This window comes from Agelaius phoeniceus, chromosome 11 (assembly GCF_051311805.1).
Source record: "Agelaius phoeniceus isolate bAgePho1 chromosome 11, bAgePho1.hap1, whole genome shotgun sequence".
NCBI classification, from domain to species: Eukaryota; Metazoa; Chordata; class Aves; order Passeriformes; family Icteridae; genus Agelaius; species Agelaius phoeniceus.
This window is the reverse complement of record NC_135275.1, coordinates 7,717,668-7,741,085: the sequence shown is the minus strand read 5'-3', so window position 1 is coordinate 7,741,085 and position 23,418 is coordinate 7,717,668. Positions and strand designations below refer to the sequence as shown.

At 41.5% G+C, this 23,418-nt stretch overlaps 1 protein-coding gene across 3 annotated transcripts in view; it reads right to left on the bottom strand.

Annotated features, from left to right (window-relative positions):
- Positions 1-409: 409 nt before the first annotated feature.
- LOC143694999 (uncharacterized) overlaps positions 410-23,418 on the bottom strand; it is a 34,216-nt gene continuing 11,207 nt past the window's right edge. Inside the window, exons 2-9 of one of the 3 annotated variants that reach the window (XR_013183861.1) lie at positions 10,035-10,195; positions 8,500-8,588; positions 7,778-7,834; positions 6,873-6,997; positions 5,348-5,456; positions 2,494-2,617; positions 2,226-2,391; positions 410-1,845 (exon numbers count right to left, since the gene is read on the bottom strand). Coding sequence is in view for 1 of the 3 variants with exons in the window: in XM_077184521.1 (XP_077040636.1) it covers positions 460-682; positions 1,757-1,845; positions 2,226-2,391; positions 5,348-5,415 (546 nt within the window). In the remaining 2 variants the exon portion in view is untranslated. Of the gene's footprint in view, positions 2,392-2,493; positions 2,618-5,347; positions 5,457-6,872; positions 6,998-7,777; positions 7,835-8,499; positions 8,589-10,034; positions 10,196-23,418 lie in introns of all 3 variants that reach the window. The other 2 variants (XM_077184521.1, XR_013183860.1) reach the window with 2 other exon arrangements.

The following is a 23,418-nucleotide window of genomic DNA, read 5'->3' as shown; positions in this document are numbered from 1 at the left end:
GGGGGACACAGCGGCACCGCCCCGGCCCGGCCCTGGGGGGGACACAGCGGCACCGCCCGGCCCTCAGGGGACACAGCGGCACCGCCCGGCCCGGCTCGGAGGGATCACAGCGGCACCGCCCCGGCCCGGCCCTCAGGGGACACAGGGGCGGCGCCCCGCACTGAGGGGACATGGCAGCACCGCCCCAGCCCAGCCGTGAGGGGACACGGCAGCACCGCCCCAGCCCAGCCCTGAGGGGACACAGCAGCACTGCCCCAGCCCAGCCCTGAGGGGACACGGCAGCACCGCCCCAGCCCAGCGGTGAGGGGACACGGCAGCACCGCCCCAGCCCAGCCCTGAGGGGACACAGCAGCACCGCCCCAGCCCAGCCCTGAGGGGACACGGCAGCACCGCCCCAGCCCAGCACCGCCCCAGCCCTAAGGGGACACTGAGGGGACACGGCACGGAGGGTGGTGTCCCCTAAGGAACTAAGGACGAATGGCCAAGAACTTCAGCGCGCCAAACCTGAGGCGCGGCGCCACAGCCGCGGTTCCTCCGAAGCCAGCCCAGAACTGCAGCCTGGCTCACGGGAGGAGATGGGGTAACATTCAACAAGCGCTGTTTCCCAAAGATTGCTGAAAAAGCTTCCGAGTTCCACCAATCCCTTTCTAAACTGAAGGCAAACCCACCAGCCTTCCCTGACCTAAGGAGAAACACAACCAAAACCTAGGGAAAAGATTCGCCATAGGAAGGGGAAAGAATCTTCCTTCTGTGGAGAAAAAAAAGGGAAAACAAAAACCCAACACACACAACCCAGCCAAACAACAACAAAACCAACCCAAAAAAACCCACCACATAAAGCCCACCCCAAACACACCTTCAAATAGCAAGATGGAATTGCACCAGATTGGATTTGATAATACAGTGCATTGAAGCCTTACAAACAGGCAAGACTTGGACTCAGTGTAAGTCAGGACAGTTCCAGACTATTTTGGATCACTGTTTAAGCAGCAATATATAAAAAGATTCTATCTTTCTGTGTTACAGAACGTTCCCTTCAGAAGCACGGCGCTTCCAGCTCAGAGGTCACATTTTTCTTAGCAATGCTAGAGTTGAACTAAGATTTTTCCTGTCTAACAGCAGCAGCTACAAAGAGCATGGGGGAGGGAAGTATTTGAGCCCTACTTGATTACAGCTTCTTAGTGACAGACTATGAACAGCAGCAGTTTAAATCAGGATCTTCAGAGAATCTGGAGAAACAACCAAAATTCTTCAACCTCATGCAAAGCAGCCACCTCTCCATCAATTGTCTTCTGCATGAAACCTCCTCCTCTGAGCCATTTGACTCTCCACTTTATTCCTTCCATGTTCAGAGTCAAGTTTCCCAGGCTGCATTTTTTCCCCATTTGGTCATTTTTCCTAATAACATTATTTAAGTAATCTGGAAGTGATGTATAGATGTAGATGTATGTGGCAGAGGAGTACATCCCATGATAAAAAAAAAAACAAAAACAAAAAAAAACAACACAAACCAACAAAGGGAAAAAACACCATGGGAAAAAAAAACCAAACAAATAGGGATTGTTTTCCCATTGTTAAGATAGGGAAATGGGGAGAGACAGAAGAAACTGATCGGTGTTGAGCAATTGCAGAGACAGATTTTGAGTTATAAAAAAGTATTGATTGTAGCTAGAGGGGAGGAAGCATTGCCATTCCCCTCTCCTTTAAGCAATTCTCCAGTTATCAAATGGGAAAAGCAACTAAAATATTGTCCTACCTCAGACTCTGGAGTTTGTTCTTGTGGCAGTAAAGGGTGATGGCAGAAATTAAAAAATACTTCCAGTATGTTATGGCTTGTGCTGATCTCTATAAGGGTGGATGACACGGGGGGGATTAAAACCCATTGTAAACTAGCAGATAAGCTAAACAGGGAAACAGAAATGCAACAGAAATGCAGGAAGCATGCACCATAGAACTGTTCAGGTTGGAAAGGACCCTTGAGGTCAGAGAGCCCAGCTGGTAACCACGCACTGCCAGGGCCACACTGAACCATGCCCCCAAGCACTTCCAATTGGTTTTGAAATCCCTCCAGGGATGGTGACTCCATCACCTCCTTGAGCAGCCTGTTGCAGGTTTTGTTGAAGACATTTTTTCCTAATATCCAATCTAAACCTCCCCTGGCACAACTTGAGGCTGTTTGCTCTCCTCTTATTGCTTGTTACTTGGGAGGAGAGACCAACACCTACCTGGCTGGAAGAGCCTCCTTTCAGACGGGTGAGTGATAAGGTCTCCTTAAGCCTCCTCCAAGCAGTTACCAGGTGCCTCTGCAGCTGCTCTCCATAAGACTGATGCTCCAGATGCCTCAACCATCTTAATTTCCCTTCTCTGGACGTGCTCCAGTATCTGCCAACACTCCAGTAAGAAGGACCCATGTTATTTTCTCTCTGCACATAAACATTTCCCTGACAAAGGGGGGTAACTTCAAGGGATAAACATGAGGATTCACTGTGCTACCTGAGGCAGGGGTCTGACCTTTCCAGGCATCTGCCACAGGCAGCAGTAAGTGACACTGAGCCACGTTTTGTTGGACAGTTTGGCTTGTCACCTCATAAAGCCGAAACAGAAACAGCTGCAAAGCCTGAGGGGGCGGAAAAAGAGGAGGAATAACTGTAACTCCAACTGTTTTTTATGGGAGCCGGCTTTGGCACGAGGAGCCCCCGGGCATTGACGCGGTTGGGCCGCGCGGTGGCGGCAGCGGCCCCGCCAGGGCCGGGCCGGGCCGGGCCGGGCGCTCCCGCTCCAGCGGCGCCTTCCCAACTCCGCAACAGCCGGAAGAGCCCAGCTGGTGATGGAGACGGGACACAGCGCAAGCCCCGCTCAGATCAGGAGCAGCATTTCATAGAACAGCCTAGATTGGGAGGGACCTTAAAGCTCATCTTGTTCCAAACCCCTACTATGGGCAGGGACACCTTCCATCAGACCCGGTTGCTCCAAGTGCCATCCAATCTGGCTTTCAACACTTCTAGGATGGGGCAGCCACAGCTTCTCTGAGAAACCTGTGCCAGTGCCTCACCACCCTCACAGTAAAGAGCTTTTTTCTAATATCTAATCTAAACCTACTTTCTATGTGAAGCATTCCCCCTTGTCCTATAACTCACGCTCCTAAGTCTCTCTCCATCTTTCCTCTAATTTCCCTTCAGGTACTGGAAGGTCACAGTTAGGTTACCCCAAAACCTTCTCTTTCTAGTTCTCTCAGCCTTTCCTTATAGCAGAGGTGCTCCATCCCCCAATTCATCTTGGCATCTTGGTGGCTCCTCTGGACTGTTTCCAGCAGGTTCATATCTTTCCTATGCTGTGGCCCCAGAGCTGGATGCAGTGTTCCAGGTGGGTCTCACCAGAGCAGAGGGGCAGAATCCCCTCCCTCCCCTGCTGCCCACACTGCTTTGGGTGAAGCCCAGGACACAACTGGTTTTCTGGGCTGCCAGCAGACATTGCTGGTTCATGCTGAGCCTCTCATCCACCAGCACCCTCAAGTCCTTTTCAAAAGATAAACTGACCTATCAGCTAACAATTTTATTCACCACCATGACTGAACAGGCTTAACAACTGAGTTAACAGAAAATTCTTGCTTTTGGTAATATAATTTTAGAATAAGTACAAGATAAAGGAGGACCAGGTTAGTGAACTGGCACACAGTGTCACAAAATCTTCATGAGAATATGAAGTCAAAACAATTGCTCTCTGATTCCCACAGTAGGCAATGCCCTCTTAAAGCATTCCTGCATCTTCTCAGCACAACATTCTCCACTTTTGGCTGCCCTGAGGCAACAGTTTGTGATGAGATACTCTAAAATAGTTCACTTTTCTTAACAGCAAAGGAGGAAATATTAACTTCTACAGAGATTTTTACATAGAGAGTCAGCCTGCATCTGGAACTAAACTAGGCTGGATTTTTCTCCAGCACACAGACCACACACTCCTTGATTTGGCACAATGGGACAAACTCCTGGTTTTTTAGAGGTATGTGAAACCTCCATGTCAGAGAGAACCCCTTCAATCAACACTGAAGTTTAGTTAGTCCAAAAAGACCAGACAGTGTATATACAGGCCTTAGAATTGTTGAGTTGTTCCTTCAACTGTTTGAGTTGTTCCTTCAACTGTTCCTTCAAAATTTAATAAATGAAAAATTTTTGTCTTTTAGTAGCTTAGTATTTGTGTTCCACTTGGGGAACCTGGGGTAATTAACTATCCAACTAATAAGGTATTTCAGGATGAAAGGTGGACTTTGACTTCAAATCACAACTTTTATACAGACTGACAGTAGCCCAGAAAACTTAAAACCTGTAAAGAACAATTAGAGATCTTCCATAGTATCACCTCCCTCAGAGAGGAACTCCTCTTCTACAAAAACATTTTCCAAAGTAAAGACAAAGTGAGATTGGGAAGTAGGAACCTATTGAATCATTGCAGAACCAAAATCAAATCCAGTGTAAAGGATCATTACAATTTTGTATTTTATTAATCCAAATAAATGCTGCATTTTAGAGTTAGTAATATATATTTAATTTCTTCATTTTATTTGTGGGTTTCCATTTCCTTTAAGGTCCCTTGAGGAATTAAGCTAGAAAATCAACTGTGCTATGAAATCATAGGCAGCTCTACCTCCTGGAATAGTACATGATGTAACTCAAAATGACAGACTGTGAGCTAAAGACTGTAGATTTCTGCAGCTGCTGAAAAAGCTTTCGAGTCAGGACTCATTTTGGAAACAAGCAATACAAATACTCAACACCCCTGGTGCAGCTGAGCAATGTTCCCCCTCAGTGTCCCCCTGTGCAGCTGCTTCATGCACAGAGGATGCCCCAGCGCAGAGGGGCTGCTGCTGCAGGCAGCCCTGCTCTGTGCCCCTGGGGGCAGCATGTCCTGCACGAGAGGGAGGAGCCCCTGCTCCTCCACCCCTCTGCCCACATCCCCATCCTGTCCCACCAGTCCCAGCAAAGCAGGTGCACAGCTGGAGCTGTAGGGCACTGCTCTGCATGGCTCACTCACCCCCATACTCCTCCAGGCCTTTTTCAGGGGCCATGGTCCTTAATAAAACTGCTTTGCCTCTGCTGCAAGTCAATCTTGCCATTTCATTAATGAGGACAAAATAATTTGTTCTCAGGATGGCAAAAGGTCATTTTTCCTATTCTGCTCAAAAGTCTTGTGCCAGTGGAGGCCAAATTATGTTGTCTGGTTTTAATTTTGTTTCTTTTTCAGAAAGAAATCATAGAAGACATCGGTGTCTTTGTTCCTGATCATATAAAGCTTGTTCCTTCACAGCAATAACTAGACTGGGGTCAACACAAGGAGTCACATGGAGACTTACCAGACTAGGCACTGAGTCTCATTAAGCTTCCTTCTCTCCTCTGAGCACCTCTCTTGGGTCAGAGACATATCCAAGCCTGGGGATGCAACATTTCCAATGCAGTGCAGAACTGCAGGAAGGAAAACATGAGAGTCACAGGCCATTCACCAGCAAAGGACACATCAGAGGTCACTGCTGTGCCAGTTGTTCTTCCCTCCAACCAAAGTGTCCCCCAGAGGGCTTTTTAGATTAGTTCCCCAGGCCTTGTGCACCGAGTTAATCTCTATGAGCATGTCAAATGGTTAAACAAAAATTTGCAAATTTTTTTCCTGGCTGCATTATTAGTTCAGCAAGGATTTCATTTATGTCCTTGCTTTGGGATAAAAGAATAAAGGGGCTTTTTGAAGAATGCAAAGAAGTAGGGTTTTCTGTGATATGCAACATTTGAAAAAACAGTGTCTCAGCTTTACAGCGTAGCTTTTGACTTTGTAGTGTTCATTTTGCCTCACATATTTTAATACACTGTTTATATGTAATTTGATAACTGGTTTTGCTGCCTTATCAGTTTCAATTGTAAATTCAACTTTTATTTGTTGAAATATTTTACATATATGGCACTAATACTTTTTTAGATATGAAATAATATAACAAACCAATGTTCTACTCAAGGGAAAGGCAAAAATATGCAGCAAAAATACATGTCATAGCAAAATATCAAGGATGGGATAGTGCTACATTTTTTAATAACTGCTAAATAATTGACCTGCATACTTCACAGTATATTAGGCAGATTTTAAGAAATTGTATGTATGTATTGTATGTATTGATTAGAAGAGCAAAAACAAGTGTTCTGCACAACGTCTGCTTCCAAAAAGCACTTTTTTCCTAACCTTTTCAATTTAGAAATCTGTGACATTCAACAGACATTTTAAAGATCTACAAAAAAACCCGCCTTCTGGTTATTTAATGTGGGGAAGCAATAAATTACAATATTTTGTCACAGGAACTGGCAAGCTCCTTGCTTAGAATTCATGCAAAAACATGTACATAATCAATTCTGCACCATCTGAACTGTCCTTTGTGTTCTAAATACTAAGCTTTTTTTTCCTGTATATATATATATATATATGTTCAGCTGAAGATGATTTCTGTCTTGCCTTCTTCAAGAGTAGAAATTACACCCATTTTTGCTAGGATCTGCCTAACAGTCTCTGTCTTACCTGTCATTTGATTGGCTTAGGAAATTTGCATCAGCCCCTCACTCTGAGCACTGGTAGACAATTTATCTAATTGCTGTGTGCTTTAGAAGCCTATCAATATATGAAATAAGAAAACTACAATGGAACAGCTCTTGCTCTTTTTGGAACATTTATCCTGTCAGCAATAATCAGAGATAAGAAGTTCAATTGCAGATTGTTTCTTTTACCTTGCAAAATCTCACTGCCTTCACTTATTGCTCATGTCAGTTATGCACAACTTCAGCCATCACTGTGATCAGAATTGATTCTGGAGGCTAGGACATCCCAAATCCCAATACCCTGCAAACCTGAGTTATAAAGGTGGTGATGAGCAGGTGCTGAGGCAAAATGTACATTTTCCTCCTTCCTGTGCCTTCTGTAAGATGAAGCCCAGGGTGCCACTCTCTGCGGCAGGTTTGGTGCCAGTGCATTGCTGGGGACAGGCAGAAGGGTTTTCTGGTTAGAACAGAGCAAAGGGACAGGAACACATTCTGCAGCTGGGAGCACTTGCACTTGAAAACTCTTTGCTAAACAGTGCTTGGCATCTTTGCACTACAAAATCATTCCATGAGCTCCAGGCTGCATCCCTTGAGAAAAAATGTATTTGAAACAGAGGTGCAAAAAGTCTGCACAAGACATTTCTGCTTGCTGTACAAACATGTATATATCACCACACTGTTTGCTTTAATAGCCATATAGAAATAAGGCTCTGTTCATTAAAACACTTCACAGCTGCCAAGTATTCAAGCAGAATAATCCTCTTATATTTTAGAATTCAACAAGAAGTGTTATTAAACTTGCTTTGACCTCAGCATGATTTGTTTGTCTAAGAAATAACCTTAAGACTTTTAAAATCAACAGTGACAGTAACTCAATGAACATAGTAATATACACATTGTGGAAGGACTCTACTAGCAAGAGCTTCTGAAATACATATGAGAGGAATTTGGATTCTGAAAATGCACTGAATACAATGCATTCTTAAAAAATATTCCAGATTCTCATTCCTTTTTTTTGGGGGGGGGGGGGGGGGGGGGTCATCTGGAGACTTTTGAGGGAGATAGAGACATGCAAGAGTTGTACTTAACAACCAGCAGGATATGACACAAAAAAAGTGGTTTTTTGCTACTCAAAGTAATTGAGCATCTAGGAGGAGAAAAATCACTTCATGCAATGCCTTATAAAGTTTTAGAATGCAGAATTTGTGACTCACCATACACTGCCTTCAAACTATGTTCATACAATATTATATAACACTGTGCACGCTCACCTGTCAAACAGAGTTAATTATGAGTCAGGTATCTCTTCACATCATTCATTTCCTTCTCACTTGAGAGCTGACTTTCATTCTTTACTGAAATAACCCCTCTCACAAGACAGTGATTAGTCTGACAAATGGGTAGAATAAAATACCTTCAGCCCTTTTGTGGGACCTCCTATAGCATTCATGACAGCTACAGCTAAATGCAATACAGTTTTTGGATTCCTCTTATTCCTTTGTGGCAAACAAGGAATGTCTTAAATAAGACAATCCCAGCATATGTTTACCTATTCAGTTTCAGAAACTCCCACATTATCCTTCAACATTTAAAATTCATTTTCAGTACAAAACACTAAAATATTAGGAAAAAAAAAGCTTACTATGAATATGGGGAGGAGAACTTAACTCTGTGACCAGCAGAGTTCTCTCAATAAAAAATAGGGGGAAGGAAAGCTCTTATTTCACCTTCTAGTGGGGGGTTACCTAAATACATCTCTTTGATACAGGGGAACAATATTGAGCACCAAAATCATCTCTGCCTCTAATCCAGTTGTCCATAGAGTTGAGTTCCTGAGCTTCACTGCCTCCCATCTAGATTGAGAACATGACTTTGTTGGATGTGGCTGTTCAGAAAAAATTATTCTCCCCAAGCCCAAGGTCCTAAGACAACGCACCTTGAAAGTCCTGTTGTCAGGGCATTGGGAACAAGGCTCTGCACTCCAGGTTTGGCTGCACTGCCACCCCTGCTGGCTCAGTGTCTAGACTGAAATGGAACAAACAAACACAGGATGGCTTAGCTCTGAGGACACCAGCTGTCCTCAAACATCACAGTTATGGTGACAGAAAAATAGAAAAGACAAATGAGATTAGTCATCACATGAGATACACTTCTGCAAGTCTTCAAACACAAGATCTTGTGTCATGCTAACAACATTAGGGGATTTCCCCACTTTGTCCCTTAAGGAGATTGTAATAAAAAACTCCCCTCTCCCTTCTCTACTAAATAACCTGCTTTGGTTTATTTTCTCTTAAAGAAATTTTGTTTTCAGCTTTGCCAATCACTCTGAGTTTGTGTGCTAAGCAGTCACATAGAAAAAAAAAACTTTTCTTTGTTCAGCTAAGTTATAATTGCATCACAACTGAACCATGACATATCAACAGTTTGTGTATAACTTGAAAAAAAACCAGAATATATCCACTCTCACTACTAAGATTGGCTGAGGAGGCGATTGGCATTTTTTTAAGGATCAGGTATATTAGGCTAAATTCACAGATGTCAAACCCCCTAAAGATAACAGCAGCAAACTGTTCCCTCAAGTGGGATATGTACTTTTGCTTTTTCTCTCCCTCTGTGGGTTCATGGTTTAGTTACAGAGAGCAAAAATTTGTCTATTACAACAGAGGATGTTGTCACACATTCACGTATTCCTGACCACAACTAAATCCTGGTGAAAAGATCCCTTGTAGCACTGTAAAGACACTTGGGCATAAATCATTAGGCAGTTTACACTTAAATACAGGAAGTCAAGATTTAACATGATTGGAAAGTTTTACTTTAACATGATATTCCAGACACATCCTGTTTCAATCCCTGAGAATTGCATGAGGGCTGCATGGGCACCTTGGTGTCTATATTCACTACACTTCCCATGTTCCTAAGAATTTATGCTGTGGACAGATGTATATATCCTACCAGATATTCCATTTTACCAGAAAGTCTGCATCCCTCCACCAAGAGTCATGGTTTGGCCTCTTGCCCAGTGGAAGAGAGGTGAAAGCAAACACAGTCAGCTCTATAGGCCATAAAGGGAGCAAAAGTAACCCAACTTAAAATAAAAAAAATTAAAAAAAAAAAAATAAAAATGTAGGCCTTCCTGGGACTGTGGAAGAAAATTCTTGAGACAATTTACTGTTCTTACCAGGGGGAGAAACTCTGAATGAGATGTGGGCAGAACTGCTCACAGCCAGTCAAAGGAGCTGGATATTCCTCTCACAATAAAGGTGTCCACACAGAGAGAGAAAGCCACACCCTGGCTCTTGTATTCTTCTGTTGTATCTGTGACCAGCACTCCCATCAGAAGAGAAATGCCACTAAATGGAAAAAATTTCATCTTTCTGACTTCATAACCATTATGTTAGAAAGCTAAAGGTGCAGCATAGAGCTGCTATTCATTTGGAGCCTCAGTCTGTCACTGTTGCCTTCACTCACCGTTGTGCAGCCTGCAGGCTGTGGTTCACTCCACCCTTCATTCATCAGCAGATTTCAGAAGCACTTTGTATTTCACCATGTGTCTTTAGACCTCCATGCCTGTCCTACCTCAACATAAACTTAAAATTCTTCTCTTAGAAACCAGCAGTATCATAGGTTCACTGTAAGAGAAGTCACAGGAGTGGTTTGAGATTTTCATGTATGGGAGAATACTCCCACTCACATCCTGAAGAATGTGGGGAGGTTCAAACAAAAGGATCTGACCACATGTCTGAGACTAAACCAGCAGTGCATATCTTCTTCTACCCACACCCTGCTCCCAAAACTCGATCTGTTACAAAACCAGTTCCTTTCCATCTGCAAAGTTCACTATTTTATCTTATCAGTCTTCCTCAGAGTCCAACAGAAAAATCAAGAAATGGTTAGTGGCAAAGAGTGGCAAATCTTGAAATCATTTCAGTCCTTTACACACAGAGAACACTGTAATTTTTCTATAGAAACATTTAGGAATACAAATCCCTTCTATTCCACTGATATTGTATCCTTAGACCTTCATCCTCTCTCAGATATTAAATTGTACTGGACTTTGTTCTGTAATGCTGTTGGTAATGTTTTCAAATGCTGTATGAAGGGTTACTGTACTCTGGGAAATTATGTAAGAAATTAGCTTTATTCTGTTACTGCAGTTCTGGCAGTCTTCCAGATCTTTATGTCACTGGCTGCATATGTTTATCAACAAAAAAAAAAAAACAGAGATCTTCTTGCCATGACTGTAATTAATTCCAGTAGTCAGGTACAGGATACATTATTTGCAACAATATAAGCCCAAAATTTGAGGTAATCCATAAGAAAATCAACAACATTTCATGTCATTCTGGATAATTCACCAGTCTTATTTAAAACTGCCTCTTTCCTTACATATTGTTTTTTTAAACATGCTTTTAGTTATATCTAAGAACACTTACATTAGCAGGATGGAACCAGTTGATTCCTATTTAAAAATACCAGGTGATATTTTAAAATAACTTTGCATTTTTGTATCTCCCCCCACTACCCAAGAAGAACTGTCTGCTTGTTAAAGACCATCATCAGTTGTGACTCTGCTTGTACTCTGGTATGATTTCTTCTCTTTATGAATAAAACTGTTTTCTTTCAAATGCCATTTACCAGTTCCTTCCCCGATGTAACTCCGTATATTCTTTTCTTTGCCAAGAGAAGTGGAGTGGTCTGGGGTGTAACAGGCCACTAAAACTGAGGTCTGCACTGGTAGGATTGTTTCTGAATAGTTCTAAGTCATTGTGAATTTGACAATGGAAAGCACTGCCAAAGCAGGGAAAGTGTTCAAAACTCCAGATTTCATTCTAGGCATGTTACTAAAATCACAGGCTGCTTCCTGCTTTTTAGATAAAAAACACAAATATTTGCAGGGAGATGAGGAAATAAAACTCATTCACTGTACTCACTGTACTTGTTTTTTCACCATCTAGGCTTACATTCAGCCACTTTTCACTTCTGAGACAAAATCCTGCATCATGAAAGAGCAAATTCAAAGCCATTCATGTGAAGTTAATTCCATTTGGTCACTCCAATAACACAGAAGTACATGAGGACGTTACAGCTGAGTAGTGCAGTGTAAGGGACAAACACTCAAAATTCAGCTAAGAAACCACTGAGCCTGTGCCTTGCTGCTACCACCACTGGCTTTGTTCCAGCTCTGCTACCAAAGAACTGGGCACAGTTGTGTGGAAAAACTCTGTGCTGACAGTGGGGCACAGCCTGCTCCACACCCCTGGCCACTCTTCCACTGGCAAAGGGATGTGCTCTTTGCCACTCTGCTTTCTAACTCAAAACTGGAAAGGAGATACTTCCCAATATGCAGTAAAACATAAAGAAAAAGGAATAAAATGTCTTCAAAAGTGCCTATGGGAAATGGACAACACAAGAACTCTCAATACTTTGTTATATTGCAAAATAATATCTTGAAAACAAATAAGATTCATTGCATCGATAATTTTAAAAAGAATTATGATACTATATTTAGAAAAGAAGTCAGACACTGGATTTCACAACCATATGTGGCAAACATTAAAGGGAAAACTGGATGGGATTGTCAAGGCAGTATGGGGCCAAGAATTGCTGCCTTTTTTTTAAGTTCACCCCAAAGCACTGGTTGGGGGCAGAGAAGTTTAACACAGCTTCCCTCTGCAACTACTGCTAAAGTAAATTTGACTGGCAGTATGCAAAAACTGGCAGTGCTGGAATGATGCTGACAGCACCAGGACTAGCTGGGCAATTCTGGGACAGTTTGCAGTGTTACTGCCCATTTGTGGCTGGTTTGTGAATAAAAAGGAAATTTCAGTCTTATTTTTCCAATGTAATTTATGAGATGAATAGAGAGTAGATGGGAGAGCAAGACTGCCCTTGGAAGTGCATGGGAGGATTTTCAGTCAATAAGCAGTGCACATTAGCCAAAATTTTACTGCCAACAGTAGAAAATCTGTGAGTATATTGTCAACATAAATAAAAATGAATGGCTTGAATGTGCATTGTTACTGTTTACTTCCAAATGTGTATGCCAAGAATTGCAAAACTGGTCTTGCTCACAGTCCTGAAAAGAATTACTTCATTATTAGTTCCTTCTTTTTTGAGAAAAGATTATACCTAATGAAAATTCACAAAACTCAAAGAAGCCAAACAGCAGTTTTGCACATGGTCAGGTTGGCACTTACCCTGTCCAAGCCTTTGCACATCCAGAGCAGCATTTCAATATTGATTAATTGTCAGAATGCTCAAATGAGACAAGCAAACAGAAATCTGACAGCCAGATGCTACAAACAGCCCTCTCTTCACACAGATCATGGATTATCCTGTCACTGTTTTGCCACAGTATTTTCAGGCTGAATGGGATAACTTAAGTTGCATGTTCTCAACAAGCATTACAATACAATACATATTTACAGAATTAAGTACAAAGGTAAATGAATATGGGGTTGGAGGAAGGAGCAGATCATTCTTTTGTAATATTAAAAACATATTGGGATTTTTACTTGTAAACTATGCCATACAATTCCTTAATTTCATTTTCATCCCAGTGTTTCCCAAATACTTTGTCTTTCACAAGATTTTATTTGCCTCAGGGGAAAACCCAGTATTTCTACTGAACTACCATGACAACTTGGCAGGAGAGAAGAAAAATATATTTAACAAATTGAACCTGAAAGTTGTATTTACAGACTGAAATAGTGGAGCGACCCTAAGAGCAAGTGTCCTCCTCTTAAAAAAGACCCAAAATCTGCATTGAGGTATTTGGAGCCACAGCTTGTTCTCTGTCTTCCTTTTCATCACCCTGGAGCATGTGGCTCCTTAAAAGGATGTCTGTGCAATCCTTCCCTTCTCCAGGACAAAATACAAGAGGGATCAAGACCTCACAGGCCCCAGCACTGCCTCATCCTCAGGCAAAGAATGAGGACGTGCAGAACTCCCCACAATGCTCCCATGGGAAGATTCCTGCTAAAGGAGTCCAGTGAATCAGTTGGGGAACAGAGCAGAGCCTGGCACCCTGGGAAAGAGATTGCAAAGGCCTGGACTCAGAAAGGACAAAATAGATGGATTTAGTTCATTTGTTGGCCTTCTTAGCAACACAGCATTCACAGCTCATCAGAAATGAAAGCAGTTCTGGTCACCAGTCCCATTCCTAGCACCTGGAATGAGGGTGCTGTGGCTCAGCACAGCAATACAATCTGGGCTCAGACACTGCTGGAGAAATGGGGAGCAAACCTGCAGAACCCCAACAGGGAGTTCACAACTAATACCTTGATATTCTCCTCAAAATCAGCCAGGATAGTTACATTTCAGAAATGACAGCTGACTGACTGATTTTTAAACTACCCTTCTTTAGCTCTTTCCTAGGCACATTATAAAAGCAAGCATTAGATATTATAAAAGCAAGCATTCTTGTCTATGTGTGCACAGAGAAAAGCATCTCCCATTTCCCTAAGACATATCAGTACAGGATGTGCCCCAAATAAGTTCCATCATCACCTTCTGAAGGCACTGGCTTTAAGAAATTACACAGAATGCTCCTACACCTGCATAAACATGGTATTTAACGGGGTACTGGGTTTCATTCTAGAGTATTTTAACTGCCAGCTGTTATTCTGAGAGACAGATAATGTAAATAATTAACAGGCAGGACATTCTTCCAGCTGCTAATGCTGTAAAATAATTTCTCAGATGTCATCCCAGAATTAGATTCAATACTGATTAAGCACTCAATAATAATGTGTGGCGAAAGACAGACAACTGTAACAGAACAAAGTGCCAAGTGCTGATTTTTGTCTGATTGGCTTTCTGCCTCTACTGATGGCAGTTGATTAAAAAGCATTTTTTGCATGTAGAGAGCAGTTTTCTGTACTTCTCTCACATCTCTGTTAACAGTGATGTGCTTTCATTAGCAAGGGGCAGCAGTAGGCAGTGCCACAAGCCAAGTGACACTGAGGTGTGCTCTGCTGCTCAGGAACAGATGGTTCCCCCTCACAGCACACCAGGGAGGCTGGCTGTTCTACACAAAAATACCTGTCCACACCTGCTGGGCAGGCCAAGAACACAGTCAGCAGGACACTCAGATCCATTCCATGTTCTCAGGGCACTTTTGTGAGTCACTACACATTTCAGAGGCGGAATCCACCTGGTTTCAGTTTTTACAATCAGTTGTAAGAACAGGTGGACCCTTCCCTGAGGCTAAAAAGCCCCAGGAGCTGCAGGAAAATCCCCTGACACTGCTCAGGATGGAATAGAAGTTATTTTAGCCTTTGTGAGAGCCAATCCTTCAGTGTAGGCTTCTGATCAGATATTGATACCAGTGATGTTGCTGGTACAGACACAAACTCAGACATGTCTGGGAAAACAGACCTTCCACAAGTGTTTCACCAGCCATCAGCCAGGATCTGCATCTCATTATCACTTGCAGCTTGCCCAGGCTCTGGAATTAGTGAATCCAAGTTAATGAAGACTCTCTGTTTAGCAAAGAGATCAGTTCACAATTAGAACTACATTTCTAAAATGGGAGTTGAACATTAGTATGTCTGTAGGGCTTTTCAAGCTGCAGTACCCAGAAGTTGTAGTATAAATGGACTTGAACACATTCCAGTAACTTGTATAATTAACAAAGATACAAAATGCTTTAAATTTTTAAAACTGCAGCCCCACATACTGTCTCCAACTCTGTCAAGTCACCCAAATAATCACATCCATCCTAGTAGAGTTATGGACTTCAACTTTAAAAGCATTAAACTGATTCTTCTCTGGTGCATGTTGACTTTGTTGAGAGCAAAATTAGGCAACTGCTACTCGAAACCTTTACCAAAAACTCTCCAAGTTTGTTTTAATATAACTTTTGACACACTGACAAAGCCAAAAATACCCAGTAATTCTCTAAGAGCCAAGTGTTATGGATAGAGCAGATCTTAAGAGGTTCTCAGTACTTGGATGCAATTCCTGGAAAAGCTTCAGGAAGCTTTCATGAACAGTGTTGGATCAGTAGGTATCACAACTTTTCTATTAGACAGTTATTAAGCTGACTTTTCAGTATTTGCAGAAGCTTTGAATGTCTGTAGAACGCTTTTTGTAAAACTGAACTACCAATTCTGACTATTCCAAGGTTACTGGATTAATTTTTTCTCCGAGAGGAACAGGTGCACTGTGTTCTGAGTGTCTGTGCCATTGCAGCTAAACCAGCCTGGAGGCTGCACTGACCTCAGCACTGCAGGGCAGTGTGCAAATGGTCTGCTCTGGAACAAATGCTTAAAGCTGAGCTAACTCCTCTCTGAACTTCACATATTAGATGGGAGCCAAAGCAGCAGTCTGAACTGTTAATAGGTATCAATTAAACTCGTTTGCTCCTTCAATGATCTCTCAGTCCTAGCCCAAATGAAAGTGCAGCCCTAACACCTGAAATACTGTTCTTTTCTTCCAAAGCTGCATTTGTATTATACTGCTGCTACTATGGAGCTGCTGAAAATTACAAAATTCATCATTATTCTCCAAACAGAACCCAGTCAATGGCAATAATAAGAATCCTTCAACACTATTGACAGAAGTATTAAAAAAAAAATACAGGCAAGAGAAAGAGTTGGTTGGAACATGAGAGACTGTGAACTGCAGAGTTTTGTCCAGGCTACAGATTATTCAGCAGTACCTTGCCTTTGTAGGCTTTCTCTATATGACCACATAATGTAAAAAAACAAAGCCACAAAACCCAAATAAACTAAAACCAAAGCAACCCCACATACAGAAAAATCACTGGGGAACAAAGGACTCGTACCCATCCATCAGTGAAAAGTAGCAATTACTTACAAACACTGTGAGGAACAAAAATCTCCTTCCAGGAAGCAAACAGGTGGACGAAGTAGATGATTTCTGCACATCACAAATCTCAGTCCACAGCCATCAGAACATCATCAGTGATCTCAAAGATGTCCTGATTAATCAAACTGCATAATTAGGTGTTTTAAGTGTCCCTACTATATCAAGTGCCTTTAGTATGGCTTGTAAAGTGGTTCATTTTAAACTGTGGCTGGATAGAGGCTTGACTGTGCTGATAATCCAGATATGCTTTGGGAATTACTGTGCACCACTTGATTAGATTAAGAGATAAAGAGAGAATTAGGAACCACTTGCCATAGCTTCATCAATGTAGGCTTCTGTGACAGGTTTTGCTGGAACAGACTTCACAAACTCTGAAGAGACAGATGATAAAGGCAAGAGTGCTCCCTTGCTGTTTAGGTTGATATGTGAACAAGCAAGGCAGAAATTTAAGACAGATTTACTCACTCTTAGAGTAACAAAGAGAAACAAGCTGGCCTAGTGAAAACACAAACAAGCCCCATTTCCAAAACACTGTCCTGTTTCTGTGAGCGCTGGAATAACCCAAGCAAGCCACACATCATCAGGAAACTAGTTTTTTTCCTACTCTAAGTACACAAAATAAGCTGTGTTTGTGCTAGGGTGGGTGTGTGTATAACTTTTACCAGCCATAACCCTACTGCCATTGCTTAAGGGTACAGCAAAAGCAGCCAAAAGATGTGATCCCAAAATTAAGGGACTTGAGCCTCTGCCATGAGGAAAGGCTGAGGGAGCTGGAGCTGTTCAGCCTGAAGAAGAAATGACTGAGAGGGGCCCTCATGCCTTGTGTCAGTGCAGGGAGGGCTCAGAGCAGGGACCAGGCTCTGCCCCTGGTGCCCAGCAAGGGGACAAGACACAACAGGCAGGGACTGGTGCCCAGGAATTTCCACCTGAGCACGAGGAAGAACCTGAGTGTGCAGGTGATAGCCCTGGAACAGGCTGGCTCCCCAGAGAGGGTCTGGAGCCTTCCCCACTGGGAAGAACCACCTGGATGCAATCCTGGGACCTTGTCTGAGCAAAGAGGCTGGACCAGGTGATCCCCAGTGGTCCTTTCCAATCTGACCCATTGGTGGTTTTGGGACCCACTCACACTATCACACTGCCAGACACTGCTTTTGCAGTTTTTACAATTAAATAAGCCATAGGTGAGTGTCTAGAGTAATTCTCTAATCCTACACTTCAGTCTCACAATAAAAATCACAACCACTCTGCAAAATTTATAGTGGGAAAATTACATGCATAAATTGTCTTTAAAAAAGACATACTTTTGGTGGCAGGAAGCTAATTTGCTTCACACCACTGCACATTTTTCAGAGGTCTCTACTGAGTATTTTAGGAGTGATTCAGCAATAATTCCAAAACAATTCTCATAAATTCTTTACCATGTATGGACACAGAAACTTCTCCCCCCTTTTTTTGGAGTATGCTCTGCAGCTTAACAGAGAGTGTAAGATTACTGATGAAACTTGAAAAAATGAACAGTGCTCTAGGTTTTAAAATTATTGGTTATTTCAGTTTGGGTTTGATACTTCCCTGTTCAAGAAGAAATATTATTTACTGGTCAAAGAGCTGCAAGTCAAGACACCAGGCTCAATTTCCCAGTAGGGTCTGAGACCTGACTTCAAGCACTTATGTACATTTTATGTGCATTATTTTCTGCTGTATACAAAATACTTCACAAGGATAACACAGTACAGGACAAAACATACAGCATATATATACACAAAAATAAACTTGTTAATAATAACAACTTCTGAGAAATATTGTGCAGTATTAAGAACTGAATTTCATTTCTATTCTATAAAACATTCATAAATATGTATGAAGTTGTACAGGAAAAGGGAAGAATTGAAAATAAAATTAAAGCTCAGGGCACACAGTTTTTAAATATTCACTGAGAGATGAAGATAGATACAATTTCTTTGCAGGAAAAGTATAAAATGCCTCATTACTAAACTATGAATTAGTTAAATTCTCATTTATTTCATATATTGCCGTTGGATAGTTTACTCTAGGATAACATACAATATTTGTAACCAAACTCTAGTCCTGTTATTTCTACAAGGTATATAAAAATTGGCTACATTAAGTTAGTTCTATGAAAAAGGTATTCTAATAAAGAATCTATTACAGACAAAAAAAACCAAACAACCCAGACTTGTCATTGTCAATGTCAGGAGACTGACTTTTAAAGAATAAGCCATTGGAAATTGTGCTTGGTTTTGTGAAAGGATCCCTCCGACCTATTCACTACATGGGTGGTGGCCTTTTTTATAGAGATGTGTACAGGTTCATACCTTGAGCAACAACTCCACATGCATCAGATACAGAATTTATGTGGCAGAAACTGATACATGATACAAAACAAGCAAAAAAAAAAAAAACCCTGTTTTTCTGAGTCAGTGAGCTCCCCAGATCCAGACACAGGCAGTAAATTAACAGATGGCCTTAAGGACCTAAGGATCTATAAAAGACATAAACCACAAATACTATTAACTGCTTAGTTTTGGGACTGGGCATTGATTTTTATTGTCAAACTGCATTACTGCTGCAGGCACAAGATTCACTGCTGGCTTCTGCTCTGTATTGATTTTGTTGAACAGCAATCAAGAGTTCAGTATTTAATGGGATGTAGCTCAAACTGGAGTTCCCACTCACTGCAGAGAGGGTTTAATCAATTAAATCTGCCCATTACATATTCACATTCACTCTGCATAACTGCCTTGCATAAAAACACAAAAGAATGAGAATGTCATTTTGTTATCATTAATACTCCATGAAATTGCCTTTACTCATTAATTTAGTAACATTTATAGATCTTCAGTGTGCAAGGCTTTAGAAGCAGTCAAAGAATTCTGTCAAAGATTTTCTGCATGACTGCTCATCCTCGCCACTTGGAATCACACAACAGAAGATAAATTGAAGTATTGGGCAGAATAATTCTCTCAAGTTACACAGCACTCTGACAGGCAAGTTGACCTTACCACATGAGGTCCAATTAAGATTCTTTTGCCATCTAGAATTTAAATGACTTCTTTTGTTGACAGTTACAGCATCAAAGATAGTTAATGCTCTCCCCAATACAAATAAAATACAATTTCTCTTTGGCAAAGATGATGAAATCACTGAAGCTGAAAATTTTCTAACAGTTCCAGGCTTTGCTGCAAATGAGCTCTTCAAACTGCAAACAAATGCCCCTGCACATGTAATTACCTGAACAGAACCTCATTCTGGTTTTACCTTTGCAACCACTTCATGATGATGATTTCTGATGGAGACAGTTTGTTACTACCATAAGAGCAAAGTAATGAAAACCTGAACCACTGCTCATACACTTCCTGAATCCACTGCAAAAGCAAAGTGAGATATTAAGTAATTATGTGATGGGTTAGATTTTACAGAGACGTTTACGTAATTAACAATTACAGCTGCTAATATGAAACAGCGGGAACCATTAAAATCCATTTCTGTGAAAAGAAAGTTGGAGAATGCTTAAAATATAAACAAGATATTAAATTATTCCTCACAAATAATATGAAGCAAAATATAATAAGTCATGACATACTCAAAATGTTAAAAGGAAGGAAAGCAAAGAGACTAATTAAGGCTTGGGGGCAGTAGATGATGGTTACAAGCATATGAAGTGACAGCACAGTCTGAGGGAATTCATATACATAGCTAAAAATCAGTACTCCAACAGGAAATATTTTGCTTGATATAAAGGGAAGAGGATGAAAATCATTTAAGTAGATCAGGGTTTTTTCACACCTTCCTACTTATTTTAACCTTCCCCTTAGACAGGCAACTGATCACTTCACAAAAAAGGCTGCTGATGAACAACTAGTGAACTTTGGGGTTCTCAGATTAGCCAGGCTGAATGTTAGCAGACAGATCTGATAGCAAGAGTTCTGATGGTAAATTTTTTCAGGGAGGGGTGGGGGGAGGAAGTGAAATGTGACTAAAAAAAAATTGGAACAAATGATCACAAAAAATGAAGGAATGAATGGTCTTGTCCTTTGAGTCTGCAACATCTGAGGAATTAGAAATGTGAAGAATAAACAGCAAGGAGCTTTCTGGCAAAACTTAGTTATTATGCTGGGAAAAAGAAGGAAATAAACTGAAGCAGATGTAGCATTTTCTATTTAAAAATTCAAACCTGTTTTCCAGCACTGTTGAAACTGTTTAGCTCTTTCTCTTCTGAGAAGAATGTTCTGTAGACTATTTCACAAAGTAGTTTTTGAAATTGTAGGTGGTGATATAAAGCAAAACAGAGTGAGCTTCTGAAAAGAAGTGATAATTGGCCACTGTACTGAGGCAAACTCCTACCCAATGCTGTGTGTTAGCTACCAGAACTTACCATCTCCATAAACACAATTTCAAGTTTTAATAAAAAACAACAGTCAGTTGTTTTGCTGTCCTGTCAATGGAGTTAATGCAGGAAAAACTCTCACCAAAAGTGATACCTGTAAAGTGCAAAAAAATACATTTCTGGGAAACAAAACAAGAGGGGGGAAAAAGTTAAAACAACGATTAGAAGGAAAGGCAAAAAGTAGAAAAAGAGCTGTCTGTTGGTTTTTCCACTTTCTGTGAGCTCTGTGCTCACTGACACCAGGGGTGCCAACCAGGACATTGAGCATCTACAGGATGCAGCAGTGGATATTTCTGTCATGTCATTCTACTGATAATAAGGATTGTGTGCTCATGTGAAGTGGCACATGGTAACAGCTGAGAGCCCAGGCAGGGGTTATTCATCCCTGTAGCCTTCCTCAGCTTCAGCTGGATGGGCAGCAGGCAGATGGACATTGGCTGGAGACTCCATACCCAGGTAACCCACGTGAGTGCAGATCCTTCTGGGTGGGTTCTGCCAATAACTCCAAGAAGTTTCAAACAGCTGATCCTGGGCACTGCCTGAGCTGCTCTAATGAATAAACATGACCCACAGCACTGGTGTTTGAGCCATTTGACAGTGTTCAGGTGTACTCCAGGGGATCCCTACCCAAGACAGTTGGTCAAAGTGAAGCAGCATTCCAGTGACAACTGCAGGAGGTACAGGAATCAGTGCCTCCTGCCACAAGGGCTCCTTGGAAAACCAAGGAGTAACCACTGTGTGGGTGATTTCAGGTATCAGTCCATTCAGTGGTAAGTAACCATCTCTTTGCAGCTACACTGCTCTGCTTTCTTATTCAAGTCAGGTAACAATGGACAGCTGTAAAACATGGAGAGAAGTTCAACTATGTGAAATGTGCACAAGTGTGAATTAAAGAAAACCTGCAAAACAGTATGAATACCTGCCATACTGCTGCAAGACTTTTGTGCTTAAATACTGGCATGGTAAGTGCTCTAAACACAAAAACTGGTCAAGGAATCAAATTCCTCATCAGATTCTATCTTCACACAAAGTGTATACTCCTTCCCCACAGCCCTCACCCAAGTGTTTCAAACTGAATTGCTACAAAAATTAAAATAATCATTCTGCTCATACCTCGAGGTCGGAATGGCAACTAACACTCTTCATTTATAATGTGGCATTATCTGCTGGAGGCAGACTGACATAATCTGAAGGGGAATGAACTTAAGTTAACATTCTTCTCCATGTTCCTTTGCCACAGCCTGAGCTGTCAGTGAAGGGATTCAGAAATTCCAGGGTCTCAGTGAAAGGAGCTTTTTCATGTGAGCCATGGAGATCAGGCACCAGAGCTGGTCAGCTGCAGCACTCCAAGGCTCAGCATGAGCCAAGAGGTGTTAATGGGTGAGAAACATTACCAGTGTGAGCAGATCACACAGCACACCAATACATTTCATTAGAAATGTGCTTCAGAAGCCCAACACTCTCAGTTTTGTAACTCACATCACCCTGGGCTGGATTTTGCTAATGCCTGGTCCTCACCATGTTTAACATTTTAGATCACTGAAACAAATGTGAAACACTCTGTACACCATAGTTCCTATTTTAGAACACTAAAACTAACCTGGGACACAATGTGCCTCAGGCACAAGGAGCCAAGCCATGATTTTAATGGCAAAAACACCACCATGGGTCCACCAAGTTAACCAGCAGTGTTAAATGCTTATATTTGTAATGAGGCATGAATACCAAGCTGCTGCATCTCCTTTGTGGCACTAAGCAGCACAGAAAGGGAATCTAATCCAATGTGCTGAGGTGATAGCCAAAACCAACTTAAAATACCAGGGGGACCCCAAAGCTGCACACAATTGTTCAAACTTTGTAGAGGTTAAATTAAAAGTGGTTAATTAAACGAGCAGGTTTCAGCAGATGATCAAGTATGGTACATTCACAAAGGATGCAAAAGAGCTGGACAACAAATACAGCAAGAGGAAAGCAACACTGCCTTTTAAAAGATTTAACTGCTCATACCATCAGCAAAAAGAAGCCATCAAAATTTGGCCACTCTCTCAGACACATTCCAGTTCCTTTCATCTTGAGCGAGCTCTCCTCAGGCTCCCATGGAAAAACAGCTTTTTATTGGACAGGAATAAAAACAAATAAACTGTGAAGCTAATATAAAATTCAGCTCCTCTTAAAATCTCAAAATAAGACCTGTTCCCTTCCTCCACCCGCTGAACCTTGCCAGACAAGAGCTAAGCAGTATTGGGTAATACCAAGCTTGAAGAATGAGCCTTTCAGGAGAGAATATCTTTGTTCCTAACTCCCAAAACCATGTTACAAGTTACTTTATCAAAATTAGAGAATGATAGATTAAAAAACAAACAGCCATCTTCTTGCAGCCAAATTGGACCATGCTCAAAAGTCAGTCTGGAGACTTTATACCTGAGTCACAAGGAAACTGGGAATTCACTTTATTTTTTACTGCACAATATGGAAATTATCTGTGCTGTACAGTTTAAATTATTCTCTCTCTTATTTTATACTGTCGTAACGGCGGGAGAGATGCGACACACTATATGCGATGAATAGCAAATTTCGAAGTTTATTGAAAGCTTACACATTTTTATATTAGTG